This window comes from Strix aluco, chromosome 24 (assembly GCF_031877795.1).
Source record: "Strix aluco isolate bStrAlu1 chromosome 24, bStrAlu1.hap1, whole genome shotgun sequence".
NCBI lineage: Eukaryota > Metazoa > Chordata > Aves > Strigiformes > Strigidae > Strix > Strix aluco.
The window spans coordinates 9,534,475-9,560,978 of NC_133954.1; the positions used below are offsets into that span (position 1 = coordinate 9,534,475).

General features: G+C 39.9%; 3 protein-coding genes across 4 annotated transcripts; all 3 read right to left on the reverse strand.

Annotated features, from left to right (window-relative positions):
* Positions 1-2,754: 2,754 nt before the first annotated feature.
* Positions 2,755-10,666, reverse strand: KRT222 (keratin 222). 2 transcript variants are annotated; one of them, XM_074849629.1, is made up of 6 exons: positions 10,550-10,666; positions 8,346-8,474; positions 7,400-7,620; positions 6,330-6,406; positions 6,041-6,146; positions 2,755-4,689 (listed from the first exon to the last, which is right to left on the reverse strand). In XM_074849629.1, exons 1-6 carry the CDS (start codon positions 10,643-10,645, stop codon positions 4,476-4,478), a joined length of 843 nt encoding a protein of 280 aa, XP_074705730.1. In that variant the 5' UTR covers positions 10,646-10,666; the 3' UTR covers positions 2,755-4,475. The 2 variants fall into 2 exon arrangements, with proteins under 2 accessions (XP_074705730.1, XP_074705731.1); XM_074849630.1 differs by having other exon boundaries at positions 10,470-10,665.
* Positions 10,667-14,657: 3,991 nt separating this feature from the next.
* On the reverse strand, positions 14,658-18,318 carry KRT12 (keratin 12). Its single transcript, XM_074849628.1, has 9 exons — positions 17,922-18,318; positions 17,638-17,885; positions 16,955-17,037; positions 16,569-16,725; positions 16,131-16,292; positions 15,909-16,034; positions 15,320-15,537; positions 14,967-15,049; positions 14,658-14,755 (listed from the first exon to the last, which is right to left on the reverse strand). Exons 1-9 carry the CDS (start codon positions 18,316-18,318, stop codon positions 14,658-14,660), a joined length of 1,572 nt encoding a protein of 523 aa, XP_074705729.1.
* Positions 18,319-19,755: 1,437 nt separating this feature from the next.
* Positions 19,756-26,155, reverse strand: LOC141934038 (keratin, type I cytoskeletal 20-like). The gene is made up of 8 exons (XM_074849192.1): positions 25,733-26,155; positions 24,903-24,985; positions 24,531-24,687; positions 23,238-23,399; positions 23,027-23,152; positions 22,653-22,873; positions 21,661-21,701; positions 19,756-20,841 (listed from the first exon to the last, which is right to left on the reverse strand). The coding sequence occupies exons 1-8, from the start codon at positions 26,153-26,155 to the stop codon at positions 20,744-20,746; spliced, it is 1,311 nt and encodes a 436-aa protein (XP_074705293.1). The 3' UTR covers positions 19,756-20,743.
* Between the last annotated feature and the right edge of the window lie 349 nt (positions 26,156-26,504).

A 26,504-nucleotide genomic window follows, 5' to 3' on the forward strand; every position in this document is an offset into this window, starting at 1 on the left:
GCCGGCTCCCCACCGGGCAGCCCCGGTCGTTGTTCCCCTGCCCGTCGCGGCCCGGTCGGGGGGAGCGGCCGCGGTGTCTCCCGGTGGCGAATCTGCGGCGGGGAACAAGCAGGCGGGGGGAGGCCGCTGGCGCCTCGCGCCCGCCGCCGTTTGGCGCCTTTTTCCCTCAGAGGGAGCGCGCGGCGGCGCCGCCCTTGCTCCCGCGGAAACGCTGCGGTGGAGCGTCCGCGCCCGAATAAGTCCCGTAAAGGCGGGCGGTAGAGTCAGGGGAACAGTCCTGGCAGGGCTGGGGAACCCTTCCCGTCGAGTGTGCAGGGCGGTGCTGAAATGGCGGCTGGGGAAGGGCAACGCCTCCAAAAGAGGTTGAGCGGGAGCAAGATGCGGCCTTCGGTCTGGTCGTGCCTGAGGAAAGGCGGGAAGGTGTGAGGAGGAGCGGGCGCCATCAGAGGTGGGTCAGCCCCTGGGGGAAGGAAGGCTGGTCAGACGGGCTACGGGGGAGACCCGAGGTTATAAGTCTGTGTAGATGGTAATTTTGAATTAAATCAGACTGACCAACTCAAACACCACAGAGAATTATAAATTAAAGAGTACACTGGGAGCAGTGGAATCGGCTAGAACAATTTCTTGCAGAAATTTGTGAAGGTGTCACGGAGGTAAAAAGCTTGCAAATGTAAAACACTCTGTGGCTCTGAGTGTGTGAGGAAGATGAAGAATTTCAGACCTCAGCATTCAGTGTAGGTGTCTATAGTTCTTTATACAGTGAAAATTGTTCAAGTGACTGAATTAAAAATGAAAACGTAAAGCTTGGCATCGAAATGCTGTCATGTGGCTAATAAGATAAATTTCTAGACATCCATAAAGGAGGATTTTGGTGGATCTGGTGACTGGCAGCTGAAGGAAAGCCAAACAGTGAATGTCCATGACAAGGTGGTGGAAATACCTGATTTTTTGAACAGAAAAGGATGGATGATACCTACCTAACCCAAAAGGACAGCAGAAGGGGAAACGAAGAAAAACTGACTGAATATGATACCAGCTTGCTGCAAGTTAGACCCATTTATTCTTGATGCCTACAGTTTGTCTAGCCCAGTTTGCTTTTGTTCTTAAACGAGCGCATTTTTACAAAGATGAGACCTCTGCCTTCATCTGCCCGCAGTGGCACTGTTTTAATTAGCAACAGTTTCCTAAGGTTTGTAATGAGGACGTATATTCATTGGAAAGTAGGTTGCAACAGTGAAACCCATTTTTACCTCAGATGTTTGCAGGTATTAGATGGCAGTAGCTCAGCTGATCTGAATTTAATTAGTAGCACAGAAGTGAAGAATGCTTTGCCATATTATCAAACTTCAGTGTTATGTTTTTTAATTCAGCTTTAAAGTGACCTAAAATCAGGGTGAGATATTCTTGTGAATACTTCTTTTTCCTGTGCTGATGTGGAGTTCACACTGACACTAGTGGAAGTTCGAGTAGTTTATGAACGAAAGAGTAAGCTCATTACATTTGAAGAGATGGAATTTGTGAATAATGCAAAAGATACATATGTACTGTAAGGGGAGAAAATGTAGTTAAAACCAGGATGCACACTTGAACCAGGTCTAGATTAGCAGCAATTATTCATGCAGCTATTGAAGTCAGTGTCGGGGAGCCCCACATGAAGAAAATAGCCTTGAACAGGAGGAGTAGGCTGTCTGCAGAATGTCACGTGTTAACAAAAACAGCTATTAAACTGCAGTGTCTTTTTTTTTTTTGCCTTAGAGCATCAAGTTTTGTGATCATAAAACAGTATAACTGGGTTTGTGCCAGTTGTTTCAAACTTCAGACGGGAGCTGAGCGGTTGAGTCTGGTGTCAAACAATGGCAACTTCTGTAGGAGGAATAAATTTCTCATCGCAGGACAGCGCAGGATGAACTTGTGCTGTCACTGGGGTCAGGGCGATGGCTTCAGAAACCGTCGGGTCAGGCCATTATACGGATGAAATAACGTATGAGTAAGGTCAGCATTTTTTTCTAGTTACTCAATATCCCAGACAATGTTTACTATAGATACATGGTAATTTTTCTCTCCTAAAATAATATGGAGGTTGTATTGCAAGGCGAAGTCAGGTATGTGTTCTGTACCATGCTGGATGAGGTTTCTATCATTAGGGAAGAAAAAATGTAGAGTTACGCTAGAGAAGATAATACCCCGAGAAGTACCATAGGTTGGAGAATAAGCCAAACACCCTGTGGTTAAAGAAAAAAATGTGCCCGTGAGTAAGATTATTCCATTATTGTTTACTGTAGAGATGGCAGCACCTTCCATGCAGTTGTGTAGTAATTTTCATAAGCCTATACAAGCTCCTCCTGCATGAGAAAGTCTGCCTAAGCAGTTTTAAGGGTATATGTATTAAGCTAAGTTTGTTACATATTTGCTATTTATCTTTGCCTGTCAGCTTCTCTTTTAGATTGTAAACTTGTGGCAGATGCAGTCTTCTGTTCTTTCTTGTGTGCTACTCAGAACAAAGGACTTTAGATCTAGTCAGCGTTGCTGGATTTACCAGAAAAAGAGTAATTTTTTAGCAGGAGGACACTCAAATGTTATGATAGAGATTCTTAGTGAGTTTGTGTCTTTCTTATTGTAGAGGAGATCTTAGAAAACACTTGGTTGCAGTGCTACAGATTTTCTCTTATCTACAACTTCTCTTTTGTATTTCTCTGTTACGTCTTTCTTTTTAAGGTAAACACATTAAAACTCACAAAATATGCATGGGCAAACTCAATTTTCATACTTTTTTATTGTAGTACTATCATTTACTTTGGTAAATTCGTATCCCTGTTTAAAGTGCCTTAAAGCAATTAAAACTTAGTTTAATTCAAGTATTGTAAAATGTACAGAGTATAAGCACAAAAAAAGCTGCATAGTGAAAATACTAGAGCAGGCTAATACATTCAGGATGCCAAATACTCAAGTATTAACAACACCAGATCAGTATTAAGGTTAATGATAGTTAGCCGGCTTCATACAGTAGATACAGAACTGTGGGCACTATAAATGCATTGTTCTCACCATTGACAAAAGATAGAAGCGTAACTTAAACACGGAAAGAATTTGTAGTATCAGTTTTTGTAACACATGCCGTAAGTAATAAGGCAAATACTGACTCTTAAATTAATCTTTACATGCTGCTGTGAATCCAGGAAATACGGTACGTGGTTTTTCTAGATTCTGAGCTCCTGCAATCCCAGTGATTTTGGCGAGAGTTCGTGACATCCACACCTCTTAAAAATCCTCATAAACGATCATTCTTATATTAATACAATTTTGTTTGAATTTTTGTTTGAAATTTGTCTCATGTTATAAAGAAGTTTGTCTGAATTTGTATTTCTTTTTTTTCTGTGTACTGATGCAAGATCATCTATTGTACTTTGTATTTGCCCGTAGCTACTCTGAGTAGCACTGGGGGATACTTAATGGGTATGGTAGAATTTTACTTTGAATATGTAGCCCTTATTTTGTCCATTTAATTTGAAGGAATAATAGTTGTACCCTGGTATAATAGTGACTTCTTATGTGCACTAGATCAAGAGCATAACTTACTTATAATATTTGTCAGACAAGGAATTTGTTGAAGATATTTTAATTCACATTGTTATAATAAACAAAATTCATTAAATACCAGCACTAAAATGGTTGGTTGACACCTTACATTTGAACAATTGAAGCGTATAATTTTTCTTGCTATGGCTAAGAAAGTTGTAGTACATGTGGACACATAAGAGAATGATTGATTTTCAGTGGAAATTCCTGCTTCAAAATCAGTGGAACAATATGGCTAAAGTATTCTTTGTTCGTAACAACACTTTTAAAAAATGTGTGTATAATTATGTAAGGGAAAGACATCTTTGCTCAGCTGTTGCCTAAAAAAATTAATTTAAAAATACCAGCCACTTTTAAAAGAAGATTCTTTGTTAATAGTTTATGTATTTTAAGAGCATCTTTGTATGCAATTTTTGCTGTTAGAAAGTGTTATTTTAAAATATATTTCAAGAATTATGACAGTTGTGATATAAATTATTACAAGGATTCATCAGTCATTTCATATATGCAATATTGGATAATTAAGAGAATGAAATATGCGTTTCTCATTTCCAGAAGGAGAAAAAAAATTCTCTTCTACAAAAGCAGAATATGTCAAAGTATAAAGTTACAGTTTAATTTTTGTCGTATTTGGTGAAATTCTACAAAACAACAACAACAATAATGACAAAATTAAAGGGCTGCACCCAGAGTATAAAACTAGTAGAAGTTAGGTTTCTTGGAATCTTACCTCCCTTGCTCTTCTCCCTTTCTTTTAAAAGACCTGTATGTTTTTATTGTATTAATTAAAGTACTTAGTAAGATTTTGTAGTTGTAGCAAGACAGCAGGCCGTGTAAGTCCATCTACAGTATATTTCCAGAGCCTGTTGGAGATGAACTTTGGGTTAATTTGCTGTAGGTTAAGGTTTGATAGAAGGAATACTGCAAGATCTCCTCATTACCAGCCTGACTTCAATGTCAGGAAGAGTTTTCTTTTTAGTGTGCAAACATCCTTCATCCATTGCTGCTAGGTGCAGATCAAAGCGCAATGAAACTGATTTTTTCCTTAAGCGAGGGTTGTCCTTAAAGAAAGAACCTTCCCATTCTTTAATAACTTCATCCACTTTTTCTGTCCTGAAACAATAAAGCAAATGTATTGATGATCCCTTAGGCAGTATGAATTATCTACTTTCAGGACCGCTTTTAAAACGTAGTGAGAAATTGCATGATAAAGAGTCAAGTTATTCTAGATGGGTACTGAGATGCTATAATTTTTCTTTTTTTTCACAGACTCATTCTCCAGAAAGCTAAATAAAGGGTGAGGGTTCATTATATTCTTGTTTTTGTACTTTTAAGTAGACATGGATACAACACCACTGTTCCAAACACATCAGGCAGTTTGTTTCCAAGGAGAAAGTTTGGAATCCAAGCTCAAAAACTTTGCAAGAAACCTCTCTACTAGAATGGGCAGGACAGAATTCCTGCATCTCAAAGCCTTCAAAACAGGGAGCAAAAAATCTAGTTCAGATCCAAACCTCAGAATGTAGATATACACTAAATTAAAAAAGAAAAAAAGGACAGAAGTAAAATATGGAGAATCAAACCAATCAAACCCCCAGCTGATTCAATAATATTTAGGCACCCAAATGCTATCGATTTAATCTTTTATGTGTCAGGATCCAGATCTAAAAGTCTGACTCGGGGGGCCTTACTCAGGCAGAGCAAACTGTACCCAGCGAGTAGCCCCGTGCAAATGTGAGTGACTGTCAGATGAGCAACGCTCGTGTATGAAGATAAGCTTCAAGTATGGCATGTCTGTGGTGGACCATATGATGGCATTCATTTTTAATCCAAATTTTTACATGCTTTCAACAGCTGATTGCAGTTAAGTATTAGCGTACCGTGTCACACACAATTTGTTTTAAATGTAACAAATGCTAGTCTACAAAAGAGCTTAAAGAGCATGAGGCAATCCAATACTATTAAAGTAATTAAGGTGAATAGTATATACTACCAGACTTTCACATGTCCACTCAGGAGCCAAGCTCTCCGTTCCCCATTCGGTAATTGGTGAAACGTAGGAGTTTCCAAATAGCAAGTTAGAGCAGCCAAGCCTGAATTTGTGTGCATAAATATGCCCCAGGGGGACTGTGCAAACATGGTATGGGCTCTTTTGCTTTCAACCTTAACTGCATGAATTATTCATAGTTTCATTCTTAGCAGAAATAGAAATTACAAATCAGAAGCATCATCATGATATTGCTAGCTTAGGAAGTAAATGCTAATAAAAAGAACTTTTAACATTTAATATATTGTTAAAATCTGCCATTCAATATATCTTCAAGAACTATCACTGTTCTGGAGCTTCTTGGCTGTATGGGCATGATATAACAGATACTAAAGAAAGGAAAACTCAAAGCTACTGACATGTAATGGCCACCATTTACTTTCAGCTGTTACTCTGTTAAAATCATGTTTAACTTACTGTACAGTGCCATGAGCTTCAGCGCTTTCCTTCGTAATATTTCCATCGAGGATTGCTTGTTTTGTCATCAGTTCCACCTTCTCAGTTTCATCCTTCTTTACACCATCTGTAAAAGAAAATGCAGCTGTAGTAGGTATGCAGAAGAGTAAGGTCAGGACACAGGACCTGGAGGTATTTTTCCTCCTGCTGCATTGGGTGAAGATCCTTTCATAATATCCAGTAATTTGTCAGTAGTTAGGAACCTCCTTTAGGGCCATAATCCTCTAAGGGGAAGTGTCTAAAAACTCACTTGAAGGCAGCGTAAAGGCAATCTTGCTAGTGGTAGGCTTTTTGTCATCCTTCTGGTCAGGTATAGGGCAACGAAACCTGCAAAAATAAAAACTATTACAGTCATCTAATAATACTAAATTACTTTAATCCAAAACTTACTAGAAGTTCTGTTTGATTGTAGTAACTATTTGTTAGGATTTCTCATTCTGAGTATAGAACTGGAGAAAGTTACTGAAAATATCTGTGCAATGTCATCATTATTTTTGGACAGTTTTTAGTCGGTTTGTGTGTGCTAGGAAGAATTCTTTATTTTTATCAGTACTGAATTGTATGCATTTTCACAGAGTTAGAAGCATTAAGTGTGAAACTGACTCCCCTGTCTAGAATCTTCTTACTCAAGGCCAGAAACTCTACATTTTCCGTAGAGGGCTGAGGGAGGCAACGTTCCACTGAAAGACTTCAGAATCGCGTGCCTGGTTTGGCGACCGCACCAGTGCTGAGTGCAAGATGTGGTGTTTTGCCTTTTCCTTACCCTCCTTGTTGACATTTGTATAGCTGCCTCTCTCATGTCTGCATCTCAAAATACGGGGGGTTTGTGTGCCAGGGAAAGGGCAGACATGAAGAGTTACAGCCAAGGCAAATGTCACTGGAAGCACGTTCTTAAACAGCACCCTCGTGTGCCGTACTGCACTTCGAACGGCGCGGAGCAGCGTGAGCTCCCCGTGCAAACGGCCGTCTGTCATGGGGGGAACGTGAGCTCCTCTCTCACAGCTTCACACGTGTGGATTTGCTTCATCAATGGTCTGAGACAAACCGAACCCACGCTGGGCACTAACGGGATACAGCGTCTACACCCACATGCCGTGCCCGAGTGAGGATGTGGTAAGCTGTGTTAGCTGCCGTGCATCGTGGAGGTACCCTGAGCTCCAGAAAGTGTGGAATCGGTGAAGTTACAATGAAACCATTTCTAAGGATTTTATACTGAAAGTTTTTAATGATTGGTTCGTGTATTTACAGTTCTGATGATTATTTCAAAGAGTTCTGAAACGGAAGATAAATTTGAATGCTTTTTCTCTAAACAACAAGTACCTGTTCTCTTCTTGCTCAAGCAGACTGCGGTATGTGGCTATCTCCTCCTCCAGTTTCATCCTGGTGTTCAGGAGAATTTCATGCTCTCGAAGCTGCTTCCCAATCCCTCTTCTCACTTCCAGTAGCTCTTTCTCTAAGCATTCAATCTCAGCTTCTAAATTTTGGAGCTGCATGTGGTACTGCTGCTCTGTGGCACGCAATGAACGTTCCAAACCCTTTTCCTGTGAAATTTAACTCATATTTTAAGATTTGGAAAGTATGTGTAAAGATGTTAGACATACTTCTCATTAACAATCAGTCTATTTTTACATCAGTTCTTTTAAGAATATTCTTTAGGAACAGGAGTAAAGCTTTCAAGATAATACTTTTGCTGAGAAATTTTCCAGTAAAATCTGTAATAATTTAAGATAGGATAAAAAAATGCAGCCTTCTGTTGTACCAGCAATCCACTACCATCGATTTTACAGATCTCTGATTTTACCTGTATGGTTAAAATGACATCCAGCTCAGTGCTGTATGAAAACTGAGTGGTCTGTGTGCTCTTGTAGCTTGTCTATATTACTGAGTTCAGTAAATTGCTGACATATTTTATCATGAATGAATTGATAAATTTGGTCCACACGTTCAAAAAAAGTTATAAACCTGATGTGAATTGGTTAGGCAGAATGACCAGGAACTTGATGAGGGGGTATCATGCAAATATGTGTTTGGCAGGCATGAAAACATAAAAACGTGTATGTTGAATGGCAGATCCTGAATCAAAACATGCGATACTCTCGAATGTCAGCAAATGGCTGGTTCGTGCTTGTTGGCCAGTGCTCTGTGTGATGAGCTGGAAGTCCACTGTGCACTTCTCTGTGTGTTGTATTTCTGCTGTATCGTGGCAGATTCAAGAAGAAGATTTATTTTTTCCAGGAGATTTCAAGTTTCATTTTATGATGCTTACCACAGCATGGAGAGATTCAATTTCGATCTGCATATGGTGCCACTGCCGTCTTGCTTCACAGAGTTCTGCTCTGGCCGCCTTTAGTGCTTCTGCATCTTTGTCCATTCTTTTAATTGTAGCTTCTTCTAGCTACAGGGGATATAAACAAGATACCAATATTTAAAAAACATTCAAATGATGAAGATAAAATGGATACATTAAAAATATCTAGTTGGAATTTTTTGAGAGTCATATAAATTTGTTAAAGCTAATGGTGATGAGTTAATATTTTATGTACCGTGTAGACGGGAAGCCCTTATCCTGCTGATGGGAAGTAGTTGGCTGCATCTTTATCCCTAACGTACTTGCAGAGGAATCCCCATATAAGTTAACGAGTTTTATTGAGACCTTACTCACCTCTAAAGTAAATTGTCTTAACTTCATGGAAATTAGAGGAATTGCAGTCAGTTCAAGCTTCCAGGTTTGAATAAGGTTCTTTGGTTTTAATGTATTTTTGATTTCTGAGAACAGCTTTATAGAGAGGGAGCCCTTCTGAGAGGCTGCGTGAATATATCACAATTAACAATTACTGTAATTATGGTTTTGCCTCATCTAGTCATTGACTAGGTTTCAGATTGTCATTTGAGAGCAAGTACCTCCATTCATTTAAATATGAATAGCATCTTTATTCACATCTAGAACTTTTCCTTGTCCTCTAAGGACAGGTTATTTAAGATTTACCTATTATAGGAACAAAAAAGTCGGATGTTCTCTGAGTATATGCTGTCACCCGTGTTAAATGTGACAACTCAGTAGTGACATGCCTGTTCTAAGCTTAATCCTGATCTAAAATATTACCTAAATTATTATTTGACATAATTTGCTACCCTGAAGCTTATTCTTAGAAAAAAAATAGTCAAACACTGTATTATGTTTGCAAGAAAATGTGGGTGTTTGCTTTTTTTAATCCTATTAAGAGAAGTTTTCTTTTAAGCCAATCCTGAGAGTGTGGGAGGTCATTTGAGATTTGGGCTCATCTTTGATTCAGATATGTTCATGCATTTAACTTCCAGAATGATTGTCTTGCTTATGAAAGTTATTTCTCCTTTTTTGTTCTGAGTTTTACTGCAAGTGGCCATAAGCCAAGATGCCATAAGCACTTGAAACCATACGTGCCCTTTTGCATATTTTACTGCTTTATGTAGCTTCTTATGACACCATCACTCTAAGAAAACTAACTCTTCAGGTCTTATGAAGCAAGTAAAATAAGTTTCTTTTTTCCCCCCATAACATACTGACCTGTGGGAATTTTACCATGCCATCCACAAGTGAACACTCAATATTCTTTGCTAACCCTTTTTTGCCTGGGTACTGCAGAATTTATGTGACAAGATTATGTCCATATCCACTGGCTGCTTTGTGCCAAACACAAATATAAACTTGGCTTAACTATCTAGTTCATAGCTGCTGTGTGTCACCGAATTACTGTGTAGATCAGCCAGATTGCAGCAGTAGTCTGGCCTGTGATTAAAATAAACCTCCAAAATTTCTGCAATACATAAGAAGTACAAGGTGATAGAATACCTAATTTTCATCCTGAATTTCTTGACATTTGATGGCCAAAGATTGTTTTGCCATTTTGTTTCAAAGTTCAGTTGGGTTTAGAGATGTTTTGTATGTAAATCTATGATAGTAGCATTGGGTGTTGATAACGTTTAATCAATCTGTATGAAAGAACAAATTCTATTTGCTGAAGCGTATAACGTAGTTTTACTGTGAACAACATAAAATAGCTCCTGAAAAGGTACAGTTTTCTTTAATACAGGTGCTAAAAATGGTAAAGCTTTCTGTATCTAAATGGATTCTTTCCATTGCCTTTGATTTTCAAGATTCTCTTTTCCTCTGGGAGAACTGAATGGTGCTAGAGGTTACCATGTTACAGCATATGTCATCATTTTTTAAATCACAACAATATCACTGTTGCAGGAACAGAAAAACATCCAGATGAATTACACAGCATTCGTTTAGTGTGAATTTCATACCCTGAACAAAATCTATTTCCGTATCCTCTAGTTCTCATCTTACTGCAGTAAAATCAAAATCCCTTCCCCAGTAATATGCTGCATTGAAAAGGAAATACTGTACCTCACAGAGGCTGAGGGAGGAACTGTATAGACAGGGATTGTCGCCTTATCGGGAAGGTGTGCGCTCTGTGAAGCCATTACCTGGGTCCTCGCCGAGATGATGCTCTTTATCTGATCGCTGGTGAGGAGCGTCTCGCACGCTGCCCTGATCTCCCGGAGGAGCCGGGGCACGTCCATTCTCCTCCCATCCTCGCCCGGGCCGGCCGCGCAGTGCCGGAGCGGAGCGGGGGGCCGCGGGCAGCGCCTCTGCCGCGGGGAGAGCGGGGGCAGCCGGGCGGCTGTTAAAGCTGCAGCGCTCCATTTCGGGGGGGCGCTGGAAGGTCAGAGGCTTGCCATCGCTCCGAACGCAGGGCTAATAAAGCAACGTCTGGCGCTTTCACAGCGATTCGAATGTTGATTCCGAAATTATGTGCTGAAACTATACACAACGCCTTTACGTTTTTGTGGCAGTGTCGCCGGGTGTTTTTAGAACCTCAAAAACGTGAGGTTGAGAGAGAAAAGGACAAAATTGCAGCTGCCCAGCTTGCGAGTGGAAGGGCAGAGGGGGGGGGAGCAGCTTCCCGCAGTCCCCCAGTGCCGGCGGCAGGGCTGCTGCAACGCGCTGCACCGGGCAGGGGCGCAGCGTGGGGCAGGTTCCTCAGGGAGCAGGAACTGGCTCCTTGAAGGTTGCTGGGACTCGGCGGGGCGAAGCCTCAGGTGCCTGACGTGATCTAGTGCTCAGGACAGGCCCCTTTTGAAAAAGAGCTGGGCTCCTGGACATCCTCTCACCCAGCAACATTTCGGTGTTTTTATGGGCAGGAGCACAGAAGGCAGGAGAGGAACCAGCACTAGGGGTGAGGAATGCTTGTGCACCTCGTGCCAGGGGCCTGGCTCCTCTCCTGCACAGTGCAAAGTCCTGGTGAGTTAACGCTTCAAGCGTGGCTAGCTGCTGCCAGAAAAGTGTCTGCTTTGTCTCTGAAGGGGTTTACAGTACCTCTGCCACGTGTCGGTGTGTTCAGTTCACAGAATATGCAGATTATATCAGATTCTGACACCTTTCCTGACAGCTGCCAGGGAGGTAGAAAGTACAGATTGTCTGCTGTGCTGTATTTTGTGCAAACAGTTCTTCAGTTCCTGGCTCACTGTAGCTGCTGTATGATCCCAGTGATCTTGTCTGCTAAGGACAGCTCTTACCCATCTTCCAAAGTGTTTTCAGTAACGCACAATACCACACATTTAGTAAAGAAGTTTGTGAGGTAGAATGCATTTTCACACTCCAAATAAGAATATACATCAATAAAATGAGAAAAGAAGGCGGTAAACTTTTGTAAGACACTCATCTTTTTAGAAGTCAGAGTATTATACCACTTAAAAGTTTCCTTGTGTGCATAAGGCTTCCTTGTTCTTGGCTCTGCCCGCTGGCACATGTAAAAGGATCCTGTGTTCTGTTTTTATTTTTCTTAGCTGGCTGTTTTTCAGCTGACCTGGACTGAGATGAGAATGTTTTGTTGTACAGCATCTTTTCTACAAGTGTCTTAATTATTCTAGTTTTCTGTATTTCTAAAACCAAAATATTGACAGTGTTTTTCATTGATGTTATGAGAACAGTCACGTAATAAAAGTATTAGGAATCCATCAAACAAGCATAAGATACCTTAGGACATTATAAACAATAGGAAGAGCCTATGTATTTAAGCAAATAAGAACTTGAAATGTAATTTAAAATCTTCCTTTACATTGCAATACCGACTGTTTACAGCTTGCTTTCAGTTCCCTGGCACTCAGGCAGTCAAGGCTGTCTAGTGTCCGGAAATTAATCCAGAAATGTGCAAGTTTGAAATACAATGTCGAGGCCTCCAGCGATATTGGATTTGGTCCCACAGACAAAACTTTATACATCAACCAGCATTTATGGATGAATCTTCACATTTCCAGGAGCTAAACATTTGCCAGTTGATACAATTTTTAAAAGCTTTTAAAAAGAAATTAGCACTAATGCTTTCTTTTTCTGTCTTTTTTTAGACGTGTAGAGGGAACATCTGGCTACGAGATCCCTGAAGACTAAAGGTAGGTAGGTGTAAGAAATTGTATCTTTGGATTTATGTAATTTTGAATTCTAGTTACTTTCAATGTTCATATTTTATTACAGATGTTGGATTTTAGTTAACTTTATAGTTCAGATACTGTGCAACAATTATTTGGATTCTGTGATACAGTATAACGCCATAGTGATTGCGAGCTGCTTTGGTTTGCCACTGTTGCTTTCTCACAAGACAATAGCTAGAGTGGTTTCTAGATCTTACATACATCAAAATTGCACCCTAGGCAGTTCTGAGTCATCTTTTAGATCGTAATATTAAATTCAGGATTAATGTGTATGTAGGTAAACTACATGATTATGCAGTGGAGATCTACATTGAATCATGTAGGGAATAATGATTTCACAGCAATCGCACTTGCAGTCCTTGAGGTATGTACATTATTTCATATATCTTTATATTCAATTATTCTGCAAGTATAAATGTCTTTGGAAGAAGAGGGACATATTTTTCTCAAAATGGAGTTGCTGTCAATGATAGGGAAGATGATATGTTTCAGGTTTTCCACATATGAAAAAAAAATTATGGATTGGAAAGAAAGATGATGAATGCTGTCCTGTCTTAGGAAGAGGAAAAATTTCCTTCAGTCTATAATTTTAAAATTTCTCTATAGTGGTACTCTTGGTAGTCATGCCCAGGTACATAAACAACCTCAATTTGTCTATTTCTGATATAATTAATTTATATTGTAATTATTTTAATTAAAAATAATGTAGTCTGCAACAGTAAAAAATATTACTGAAATACATCGCGTGTAATAAGATTCTTTTATTTATCAGCACTGCTTTTAAAGGGTGAAAATGAGGAGGTACACTTGTGTTCCATGCTTTTAGAAAAGAAATTACTTCTTAAACTGTTGAAGATGGTGCATTTACTCAAGAGGTTCTCGAGTTCTTCCCTCTCTGTACTGGCATATATAGGAGATTCTTCTATTTCCTTTCTGTGCGTTGTTTATCACAGTGCCTTTTCTTTAACTGACTGGATTTTAGATGTTGCAATTCGACTGTGCTGATTTGGTTCTTCGATTATTGTTTTATTTACCCCGGCTTTTATTGCTTTGAAGCAGGAAGCAGAAACAATGCGAGTAGTGGGTTTTACAAAAGGCAGAATGGAAGCACAGCATGGAATCTGTGCTCCCATTAAACTGCGCGTTTGGGTCAAATGTTTAAGGGATGTGATTGAATGTGCAGAACATCTGGATTCTAGAGACACGGTAATACACGTGTAAGAGGTCACTGTAACTTCCTCGTCTTATCTGAGAATTACACAAATATCGCCAACGTTTTGGCTCAAGAACAAAGGCTTAGGTGTAAATTGTAAGGGGATTGTATTTTGTTTCACAGTTTTGTTTTGGATGAGATTCCTTTAAACAGTTCCCTTGAGCTGGTCAGCTGGGTGCCAAATTCCGGATTCGCGCAAGGCATCGCGCTCCCGGGAGGCAGCCCTCCGCGACGTGGGACCGCCGGGGCAGACCCCGTGTGCTCTGCTTGCACAACCTCTCTCTTACATTGGTAGCTTTAAATTACGAGTTAGCAAGTACTCCTTTAATGCCACATTTATTTTTTTAACATGTACGCATTCTAGCATTGGATGAATTCCTTTAAATTAATGGGGAGTACTATACCACCCACATGGTATATGGTAAAGCAAGATACCCAACAAAATGGCAAATACGGATCAGGAGCAGCAGTGCTAAATGAAGAATAAAGAGAGACTAATATCTTAAAGCTTGTTGACTCCTTTTTATTAGTCAAGAAAACTGGAAAATGAGGTTAGAATAGCAAAATTATTTCATCTATTAATTCCTAAAAATGATTAAAAAGCTTATCTAATTAAATGCCTAATGTGTGCACCATATTTCTAGTTATTGAACAAAGAACTGATGATAGATTTAAACAGCACTGCAAAAATAATACAGGTTATACCAATAGACTGAAGCAGAAAATATATTGCATGACTGCTAAGAATGAAAATACAGGCTTTGAGTAAAAGAATCTTAGTAAAAAGCCAATCTATTTTTATCATGTCATACACAAGAACAAAACTATTTATCCATTTTGGCTTTGAAAAAACACGGAGTGAACAGATCCTTTGCAATATCAGGTCGTGCCTTATATCTTCTCTTCAACTTCCTTAACATGGGATGCAACAACTTTTCCATCTACCACTTCTTCAACAATTGTCTTGATCTTTCTAGTTTTGGTAGGATCTAAACATCATAAACAAAACAAATATTTATCAAAGTGTTAAAAATTATAAAACAGAGCAGCACTCGTAAATGAACAGTTACATCCTTTTCCTTTCAAATTGGCTTCTTGTTACAGTGAAGTCTATGATATAGTTAAACAGAATAGCATGTATTATTTTATTTATAAGAATAACTTTATAAACAAAATTTTATTCAGTCAAGTTCTACCTACCCTGAGAAGAATCCAGAGATTGTGTTTGTGATTTGGACCCTGTCAAGGGTGAGCTTTCAAATGTAACTGCCTGTCCTGCGCTCCTAAAAGTGAATCAGAGACACACGATATTGCAAAATGTCTGTCAGGATCAAGAGAAATTCCCTTTTCATGTTGGCATTGATTATTTGAAATACTGAGCAGAATGGTTCATTCTCCTCTGGTAGAGTATATCTGTATTATTTCAGAATCACTGTATGTGCTTTACTGTCTTGTGGTGAATGTACCACTTGTTTCTACCTCTTGTTTCCTGGAGAGGATATTGCTACAGAAAATAAAACGAAGGAGATATTTTATGTAAATTAGTTACTTACACAAACTCGCCATCCAGAAGGCGACGATAGGTTTCAATCTCCATTTCCAGGCGAGTCTTGATGTCTAGAAGTTGTTGATACTCTGCGTTCTGGCGCTCCATGTCAGCCCTGACCTGAAGCAGCTGAGACTCCAGGTTCCCAATCTGAAGCTGCATTTGGGAAAGCTGAGCACAATAACCTCCTTCTGTTTCTGCTAAAGTGTCTTCAAGAGATTTTTTCTGTGTAAGAAGGATATTAAATAATCTCTGATTGAGGAAAACCAAATTATTTACAAAGACAAAACCAACTGAAATAGTTTAATGGGAGTAAGTATAGCCTTATTACTTAGAGATTTTTATTTTTCTCTTGAAATACCAATTTGAAAACTGGCCTTTGCTGCTTCACTGAATGTGAATATCAAAGTTCATCAGCTTTATAACATGCTACTTGCAATCCAATTATAGATATTACTGCTACTTAGGAACTAAAAGAATGCAGGATTTAATAGGAAATAAGTTCAAATCTTAAATCCTATAGAATAGTATAAGATCTAACAGTTTTGAAGTTGGAAAATTTACTCTGACTAGTTAGCAGCTTCCTTAGGACACACCATGGCAAGCTGAGATTGTAGTTCAATTTCCAAGCTCTGGAGAGTCCGTTTTAAATCTGTGATCTCGCTCTTTCCTGACTGAAGCTGCTCAGTGTTGGTGGAGATTTCCCTTTTCAGCTCCCCACTCTGAAATGACAAGGAAGAATAGAGTGTAATTTTACTCTTCCAAATACTTAACTCATTTTTACATGCATTTAGCTGAATTTGCTCTCTGGTTCTTACTTTTTCATTGAACCATGCTTCAGCCTCTTTACGATTTTGCTCAGCAATGACCTCATACTGGCCCCTCATGTCATTCAAAAGCTTGGTCAGGTCAGTTCCTGGAGCAGCATCCATTTCAACGCTGACTTGGCCAATCGTAGTGCTTTGGATGCCCTGAAGCTCCTGGAGAGATTTAAAATAAAGAAAAGTTTCTCTTAATAAAAGGCAAAATAGTTCTACCAAAAATATATGTAAGAAATATATGTGATACAAGTTCTGCTTCAACAAGAAGCCGTAGCTTGGGTGCATATTTCTTTCACTCCTTCACTTAGTAAACTCAAAAAAGAACAGCAAACCAAATAATGAAATCGTGGAACTCTCACTGGCATAAATAAGGGAATAATTTGGTATTTTGCAACTGAGTCTGGCTTGTTATGAATTCACAAAGAAAAAAAATACCTCTTCATGATTCTTCTTGAGATAAGCCAGTTCTTCATTCAGGCTTTCAATCTGCATCTCCAAATCAGCTCTTGTCAAGGTCAGCTCATCAAGAACTCTGCGCAGACCATTGATGTCAGCTTCCACACTCTGGTGAAGAGCCACTTCATTCTCATATCTGTGAATAAAGTAAAGAAATGCGGTTTTTTACGTGGTTAGTGAGGTCAGGTGCAAACTATTACTATGTACTTACTTAGCTTTTAATATGAAATCTTGATACACATCATTATTAGAATATTGTTTATCATTATGTTAAAGTATTCTACAAGGAAAGAGTTTTTTAAATAGAGAACAATTATTTTCTTAAAATATTAGTAAGAGTTTTTGTAATATTAAGATATACTTACTTCAGTCTGAAATCATCAGCAGCCAGTCGGGCATTATCGACCTGCAAAATGATTCTTGCATTTTCGATAGTTGCATTAATGATCTGGAATACAAACCATGATCAGAGAATGATTCTATAGCCCAATGGCTTTGCAGCTCAATATAACTACTTACATAACTGTAATCCTAAATACGATTATAATATTACAAGTTGTTAGACTCCTGTATAATTTACTATGAAAATATATAGCACAGATTTTCAGCCTCTGCAAATCAACGTGCTTCACTTAATGGGAGAGCACAGGTTCGCATGCTGTGACTAGCTAGTTTATAATCTCTGAAGACCTTGCCAGGTAGTCTGTCTACTTCAGGAACTGAATTGGTGATGTAAGAAATATGAAACATTAAAATTTAAATTTTCTAATGTACAAGAGTTTGTAGAACTGGATTCCATCGCTGCCTTCTCCTTTGTTCAAATCAGACGAAGTCACACAGCACTGTGTGGTACGGCTGCAGAACTGCCGTTAGGACGCAGGAAACATTCAACACATGATACCAGTGCAGTGTGACAGAGGTTATTACAAGTGCCAGTACTGTAGAGTCAGTTTGCTCTTGGTTTCTGAAAGGAAATTGTTATTTTTATCCAAAATATTATGAGATGAGTCACAAATATAAAGATATGTTAAATACATTGCTTTGCTACCTTGTTTCGAAGATCTTCAATTATAGGACAGTATTTACTATAGTCATTCCCAGATCCAGGGATACAAGTGCCAGGGCCGTTTTTCTCGTACCACTCACGGATTTTGCACTCCAGCTCAGTGTTGGCGTCCTCCAGAGATCGTACTTTGTCCAGATAAGCAGCCAGACGGTCATTGAGGTTCTGCATAGTTTCTTTTTTTGAGCCAGAAAGAAGGCCACCATCCCCAGGACCAGCAGTGCCAAAGCCACCTCCAAAACCAGCTCCTGAGCTGCTGCCAAAGCCACCTCCAAAACCAGATCCTGAGCCACTACCAAAGCCACCTCCAAAACCAGCTCCTGAGCTGCTGCCAAAACCACTTCCTAACCCTCCACCAAAACCACTGCCTAAGCCACTTCCATAGCTGCCACCTAAACCACTCCCAAAGCCTCCCCCAAAGCCACTACTTAAGCTGCTCCCAAAGCCTCCACCTGAGCTACTCCCCAAACCCCCGCTGAAGCCAGAGCCCGAACCAAGCATAGAAGCAGCACCAAAACCCCCACCAGATCCACCACCAAACCCAAGTCCACTGCCACCAAAGCCCCCTCCACCACCAGAACCAGACATTCTCAGAGATCCCCCGCCAAGTCCGCTCCGAGAAGAGAACTGCCGGGATCCCCCGCTCGTGCGCACGGAGTAGGCCATGGTGCTGGAGCTGCCCTGGTGCAGAGCACACCACAGAGCAAGGCACCTCAGAGAGCACCTCGGCCTTTATATAGGGGAGGCAGCGGGTGTTGCAGTAGTAGTCCCCACCTCCTGGGAAGATCTTTAATTCTTTCTCTCTCATTTGGAGGGAAAGTCAGTTTAACGTGTCCTGACCCAACTAAATGATATTTGCCAATGTAAATTGCCAATGGGAGTGGAAATCTGGTGCCTTCCAGGTATTTGCTGTGTGAGGGGAAATGGGTGGAGTAGAGCTAAGACATCATGATAATGTTTTGCCAAGTGCAATGAAGCACAAAGATTTCTTTTCGCATTTAAATCCTTCCTAAATAATTTTTTTGGCATTACAGATTAATTACTTTCTTGGTTTGGGGCTATTATTATAGAATTATGCTTAAGTCGGTGGAGCGATGCCTTTCGTATCGTCCTTCCCAGTGTGCATGTCAAAAACGTGTTTCTTTTCATAATACTTCTCTGGCATGAACCTCTGCCAGATTAGTGCTCCCTGTATGTTTAATAAGAAGTAAGAAAAGTGATCAACAAAAGTGTATGATGAGGTATATGGACATTCAGTGATCTGCAGGTTGATCATTAATATGAAAACATGAATATCCTTGATTATACAGAATATAATTGTAATTGTGTTTTCTGCCCTAAACCTTTCATCATTGAAATACCTCTGTGTAATACGCATAGCCTGTACCAACAGTTCATACTTTTGAGCTGAAAACGAACCATTGTATCTTCTCAATAGTTTGCTATTATCTCAAAATAAGAAAAATGATTTCTGTATTTTGTGTGTTTTATAATATAAAGATCAGATATAGCTCTTCTGGTTGCTGGTTTAGGCATGGAAGCCTTTTGAAGTTACTTTGGTAAACAAAATTGTTTTTTCTTTGTCTTGGCTTAATTATATCATTGGATTTGTCAATTGAAATATATTCATTTTTAATTTATCTACATCCAGGAGCATGGGTGCTTTTTTGGGCAGAAATGTATTATGAGCAGTAGATCAAAGGTTTAGGTAAAGCATTTATGTAGAGATGAACTGATAGCCTGGTATCAGTGACTCATGGTAGTGAAAGAAAAGGATTACTTTCTTTGGCAGCTGTTTAAGTGCAGTAAATAACACACTGGACAGGTGAGATTTCAAAAGGAAGAGGTTTTTGTGTTTATGTTGTCAAGAGGAAAATGTAGACTCCTTGGACTGAAGCTCTGGGTGTGGCGTAGGAGACTTACACTGTACGGGAAGGGGTGGGTGCAGTTCTTGGTAGAGAAGGGGTTAATAGAGATGGTGGTCTTTTTGTGTCTGAACTGAAAGGCAAAATATATTCTTATTGGTAAAATACCTTTGCTTGCTATAGTCTGATGATATAAACATTCACAGAGAGTGAAAAAGAATAAATAGGCTTCTTCAATTTCTGTATTCATTTTTATTTATTATGAAATGCAAATTGACACTTCTTATTTATTTGAAAATCAGTTTTTGCTGAAGTGAAGCTGCATTACATTTGGATGGAAGTTCAAGTTCAGAAGAGGTGCACTGAATCAACATTTTAATGCGTTTTGAAAAACAAATCTACTCTAAATGTGCTAGTACATAAGAGAAAAAAATGATTGCTAAACTTTGGATTGCAATTAAAGTGGCATATCTGATAGAGAGTGTATCACCTGTATCGGGCAAATTCTGTTTGGTAAAGTTTTGATGAGGTGTCCACCAAGGTTTCAGAAATAGCACCTCTCTTCTAAAATCTTTTCATTTATTAATATGTTGAAAGTCTGAGAAAACTCAAGGCACCAAATGTTGACGTGAGCTGTCTGAAAAAGCAAACAAATTCTGAGTGCTTTCAGAAGAGTCCGTTACTATCGAGAGCTTGTTAAGCACATGAGCAAATTTTGTCCCATGTCTTCATCTAATGACTTTCACCAGCTTACTGCTTTGAAACTTCAACCGTAAACATTGCTTCAGTATTTTTCTAAATTGAATTTAGATTATTTAAAAAGCTATAGTAAATTCATGCTATAAGTCATTTTGACTTTCTAATTTTTACTGAGCAAGTTTTTGAATGTAATTTTAAGACTCTGATGTAAGTAAAATCTAATATTTCAGTTTTTATCTGTCTTGGAAACAATTATACATTTATAACAGGCTGATTTGGGGTTTTTTCATCAAAGTATTTAGTCACCCTAAGTAAGCCCAAAATCTTGTACTTTGTAAGTTACTGTTTTTATTAACACTCTCCCCACACCAAAGAAAAAAAAAAAGGTTGAGAATTGATAGTTTGTAATTTTTCAACCCTTTTGGGTTTTAGGGAGAATTAGACTAGATTCTTTATAAAGTTTAATCTTCTAGTTTTGGCATCAGCTCCGAGAAGCTCAGAGGCCGTCTCCTCTCTGCTGGTGCCATTTACATCTTCTCTTCAATCTCCTTGACCCGAGAGGAGACAACCTTGCCATCAACCACCTCTTCAACAATTGTCTTGATCTTCTTAACTTTACTTGATTCTGGTAATGAAATTAAACAGAGAATTAATTAAATGCAATATATACTGACAAAATAGTATTACTGTAGTACTAGCAGCAATTCCACCAGTGAGAAAATAGATAAAGGCATCATTTCAGTGCACAGTTACTGTGGAGTAAACTTTTGGGGTATACAGGCTACGGTTTCTCTTCCTTTGAACATCCTGTATGTTACACATAATACTAGAGTGGACACTCTGTTGAGTAACTCTCTATCACTCCTGATAGTTTTGCTTCAGTTTAGCACAAACTTGTAGACCTAAAACCTAGGAGTAGTCTTACACTGCAATCGATATTTTGCTATTAAACTAGATACTTTATTTAGGAGCCTCGTGTCCCTTTGTAGTCAGCAGAGAGAAGCAGATGCTTCTGAGGCCCTCCAGGGGTGATTCAGTACTTCTCTGTCGTTCTCTTGGGTCTTTGAGGAGCCTGTGGTTTTACTTTGGGCACCTGAGTTGCATACATAAAACCAGGCTTTGTATAATCCCTATAGGTTATCTGTTCGTACAGTTGATTGCTTTCTTGATGTAAGATTCCACTGGTTGATTATTTGCTCTGAAACCATGTTGTTTCATGTAGAATCACAGAACAGTTTGGGTTGGAAGGGACCTTAAAGACCACCCAGTTCCAACCCATCACCATGGGCAGGGCCACCTTCCACTAGCCCAGGTTGCCCAAAGCCCCGTCCAACCTGGCCTTGAACCCTTCCACAGGGAGGGGGCAGCCACAACACCAGGCTACTCAGTTCTATAACATTTCAACAGGCAGCCACCAAAAAATAAGGAAGTTGGTGTGACGTACCTTTTTCAAGCTCTGCTGTAGATACATCCTCTTGGAAATGTCTGTTTAAAGTATAAGTTAAAAAATATAAATATATGGCACCTAATGTATTGAAGAAACATCTCTGTACATTTCCTGTACGTTTAATCAAGACAGGTTATGTCCTTCCATCAAGAAATGTAACCAGGTGTTTAAATGAGTTTTCTCTGTTAAAGTAAAACTTGCTAAGCATAAGCTATAGGTAAAATGACTCTGCAGACTCCTTTCTGCAGTGCTGTGACTTCAGCTCAGGCAGGTATGCCCAACTTAGCTCCTGAGCCAGAAGAGCTGAACAGGCAGAATCTTGGGGGGAAATACCACTCTCTGCTTGCCCTGCGTTCATAGATGTCTGCTCCTTTCACGACAGAATATGGGATACTGGACTACCTGAACATTTAGTGTCAGCTCACTTGCACCTCTTCGAATTTTTCAGTAGCTTGGCTACTAGTGACACAGGTAGAGCAAAGCATAACCCAGCACAGGCTGCGGAACTTGCCACGGGCAGCACGAGAAGGTCAGTGTGCTCTTGCTGTGGGCCTGCTCTAGTGTGAGTAGGTGCTGTGGTGTCTAAACTAAGTTAAAAAAATCCAGCCCAGGTAAGCCCAGGCCCACAGAAGCTACAGTCACTACAGTTAGGGACAAGTCAATCCAAAAGTGAATTACTGATGCTTAATGGAGTGTGAACATCTCTCCAGCTCCTCAGCTCACAGAGAGTAACAGCATATACCTGTGCAGAGCCTGAGAGAGACAGACTCAGCCGACTTCCACAGCAGCTTCTGAAACGGAGCACGACCTGCAGCCTGCTCTGAATCTGCAGTTGAGAGCTGGGCAACAGGCTTCCTCCCCCCACCCCAAACCACTTGGAAAGTGGCAGATTTTACACTTTCACCTCCCGTGAACACAGACAGTATTTGCAATGTTGTTTGCTGGCTTGGGAAACTAAACCGACAAGCGAAGTGTGTGTATTTCCTCACCCGCTGTCCTCTCCTTCCAGCAGACGGCGGTACGTGGCGATCTCCATTTCCAGGCGAGTCTTGATATCCAGCAGTATACTGTACTCGTTGCTCTGACCCTCCATGTCAGCTCGGAGTTGCCTCAGCTGAGCCTCTAAATTGGCAACTGCTTCCTGTATTTGGGTTAGCTGATATCTGTAACGCGCCTCGGTTTCAGCCAGAGTGTCTTCTAAAGACTTTTTCTACAGCCGATGAAAAGAAGAGGTGTATTATTCAAGAGGATACATTTTTCTGTTAAAGTAACTTTTTGTTTGAAAAGCCTCTCAGTTTCTATATTTATCTGGGTAACTGTCTGCTAAACACAGTCCTTACTTCAAGCACTCTTTATTATTTACCATGTTAAGATTGGACTGTAATTCTAGCTCCAGCTGATGAACGATCTGTCTCTGGTCGGTGATCGCTCTCCTTTGGGCTTGCAGCTCTTCGGTGTTGATTGCTACTTCCTGGTTCAGTTGTTCTGTCTGAAATGCAAAAATGTAGAGGCTGTAAACTGCGACTAGACATGACAGCAGAGGTTCTTGCTGATGTTTAAGTAACTGACTTTACCTGCTTGTCAAATTGTTCTTTGGCTTCTTGACGGTTCTTTTCTGCCATTTCTTCATATTGCCGTCTCATGTTTTCCATAATGGTTGCAAGATCAGTACTTGGAGCAGCATCCACCTCCACATTAACTGAGCTGCCCGCCTGTTTGCGCAGCCTGTCCACGTCCTGCAGCAAGGAGCCTTGTATTAGCATCAGCTACAGGGAACTTCCAATCCTGAGTATTGGAAGCAAATTCAAAATCTACAGACATAAAAGTAATTCTCAAATAGCACCTCAGAGAATTCAATCACCTTGTAAATACTGTTTAGTGCACCTCGTGTTAGGACATTTTACTTATTTTGTAACAATAATGCTATAGCATAGATAAACATATTATAAAAAGATGATTTTCTCATGACCAGATCTATGGAATGATGTAGAAGTCATGGTTCCCATTTGTATAATTCTGTGGGTAGCAACTCCTAAACCACAAATTATTTTTTAAAGAAAACCTTCAGTCCTTAGTTTCTGGAGCTGTTCAGCCTTTGATGCCCAATAGCTTGGATGTCGGTTCGTGCCACACACAGTTATTCTACTTCCAGAAACGATACAAGTGCTTCAGCCCTGCCCAGCGCAGCTCTAAGTGGGTGGCTAGGTGGGCTGTTTTTCTAGGTTGGATCTTTCTAATACAGTGCTTACAGCACATATTTTCTGCAACGTGACACAGAATTTACACTTTTGAAGCTGATAGTATGACACAAAGAGGAAAGCTTGGGCATATGCCATAACTGAGACTTTGTTAACAGTCATTTGAGATTTAGGATTTCAGTTTGTGTCTTTACTTGGAAAGGGGAAATAAACAGCAGGCTTACCTTTGTAGGTCTGTGAAGCGATAAATGTAATGCTAAGGGTGAGGGAGGTTCCGTCTGAGCTGACTCCTAGGAAGTACTGAGTACGTGTATCTGTGTAACTTGTAGGCACCCCTGCACGACCCAGAGCTCCTGTACAACCAGCAGAGACCAGAGGGTGCCCCAGCTGACCAGCCAGTAGGTGTTTGCTCTACGGGGAGCTCTATCACTCTCTAGGCTGGGTCTGTTGTATTGACTGTCTCTCAGCTGATTATAATAGAACCACAGGCACATTCACATAAATAATATGTGAATAGGTAACTAAATTTTGATGTGCTAATCTGGAGCTGAATCCCACCGCAAGTGTAATCTTTCAGATTAACCATGAAGGTTTCATTATTCCTAGTGAGGCTGAGTTTAAGTATGCCACCTAAAAAATCTCTCCCTGACAGTGTTTGGCTGCTCTCACCTCCTCATGGTTCTTCTTAAGAAAAGCTAGTTCTTCATTCACACTTTCAATCTGTGACTCCAAATCAGATTTCGTCAAAGTCAAGTCATCACGAACTCCGAGCAGTCCGTTAATGTCACTCTCGACACTTTGCCTGAGCAGGTGTTCGTTCTCATACCTGTAAGATGAGGCTTGTTTTGTCATCATGAAAATGCAACTGTTTGATGTAAATGTTAGAATTGGTAACTACTACGGGCTTAGTTGTAAAATTTTTCTTTTTATTAAACTTCACATTAGAAAATGCTTACTTCTGGGCTTTGACACTAGTGACTAGAAGCTTTCGTGAATAAGAGGAGCATGAAAGAGAACTTATGAAATGATCATGGAACTTACTTCATTCTAAAATCGTCAGCAGCCAGTTTGGCATTGTCAATCTGCAGGACAAGCCTTGCATTTTCCAACTGCGCAGCACCAATCTAAAAAGGAATGGTTGAAAAGCGATGAATGTCTGCACATAAATGCACGCTTGATCCATTTCTGGAAATTAATTCTGCATGTGGGCTTCATCTCACTTAACTTTAGCTATTAGTCATCTAGATTTAAGCTGAGTTCCCTCTGAAGTGCATAGAAGGAATTAGGGTTCTCCAAAAGGCAAATTATCCTGCCATAAAATAGATATGTAAAATAGTTGGGATGAACTCTCTGGAAGGGATCTGCTTTTAAAGGATGGGAAATAGAACAGGTGAAAAGTAAGAGGGGAAAGATTTAAGGAAGTTCACGGGAATCATGACTTGACAAATCTGTCAGCTGATTGCTGTGGGAATATTTTATTGTTTCAAGTAGCGATCTATTTTTTCTGAGCATTTGGCATTCTTTTCTAAAAAAAATGCTTTGAAACTGCCAAATGCTAAATGATATTTAAATATGTAAATTACCATCAGTACTTTCACTAATTAAAATTACCTAAGGCAAATAGAATAGAATGAATTAATTTTGATTCAAGGATTTTTCATGTATGAGTTTACTTACATCTGCAGACATATATCTAGTATTACAAATTACGTAAAAACTGTCATTAATTTATATCTGATCAAAATAAAGCATTTATTTTTCTTCGCTGAGACAGCTGGAATTTGGAAAAGTAAATTTTCTACAATAGGTTATTATCCATCTCCCTGATAACAGCCATTCATATATTTATAGATGGCTATAAGATATCTTACCTTATTTTGGAGATCTTCAATTGTTTTAAGGTATGAGCTATAGTCTTGCCTTACGTCTGTGGTATTCTTCTCATACCACTCCTTGATCTGCTTTTCAATCAGGGAGTTTGCCTTTTCTAGAGCACGCACCTTCTCCAGATACGAAGCCAAACGGTCATTTAGGTTTTGCATAGTGTATTTTTCACTGCCAGTGAGCAGCGCATCGTTACCGGGGATGTTGAGCTGGAGGTTCCCGCCGCAGCCCTGTCCGTAGCTGGTGCTGGTAGATATGCGGGTGCCGTAGCCGCCAGCTCCCCCGTAGACGCTCGGTGCCTGAACCTTTTGGATGGCCGTTTTCCTGGAGGTTAAACCACTGACACTGGGTGCCGTAGACTGGAAGCGGTTTCTTGTACCCCACTGGAAGCTTCGGTTAGAGAATGCCATTGGTGTTCTTCGCCTTCTAACGGCTAAATCTACACAGGAGAGGGCCGCTGAAGTGAAGAGCAGTGTGTGCTCTGTGAACGTTTATACTGGGTTTGAGAGGAAGCATGGGAGCTGTAAACCCCACCTCTGTTGACACACAGTGTAACTGGTGTCAGCACAAATAGCACACAGCATATTGCCCCCACACGCCACATAATGTAAAGGGTTGAGAAACGCTCCCCAGGTGGTTTGGCTTGCTTTGTTATTATTTTGAATAGAAGATAAAACACAAATAAACTGTTGAATTATTTATAACGGCCATACTCTCTATAGTCCTTCTGAACAAACAAGTAGATTCTTACCCCCATGT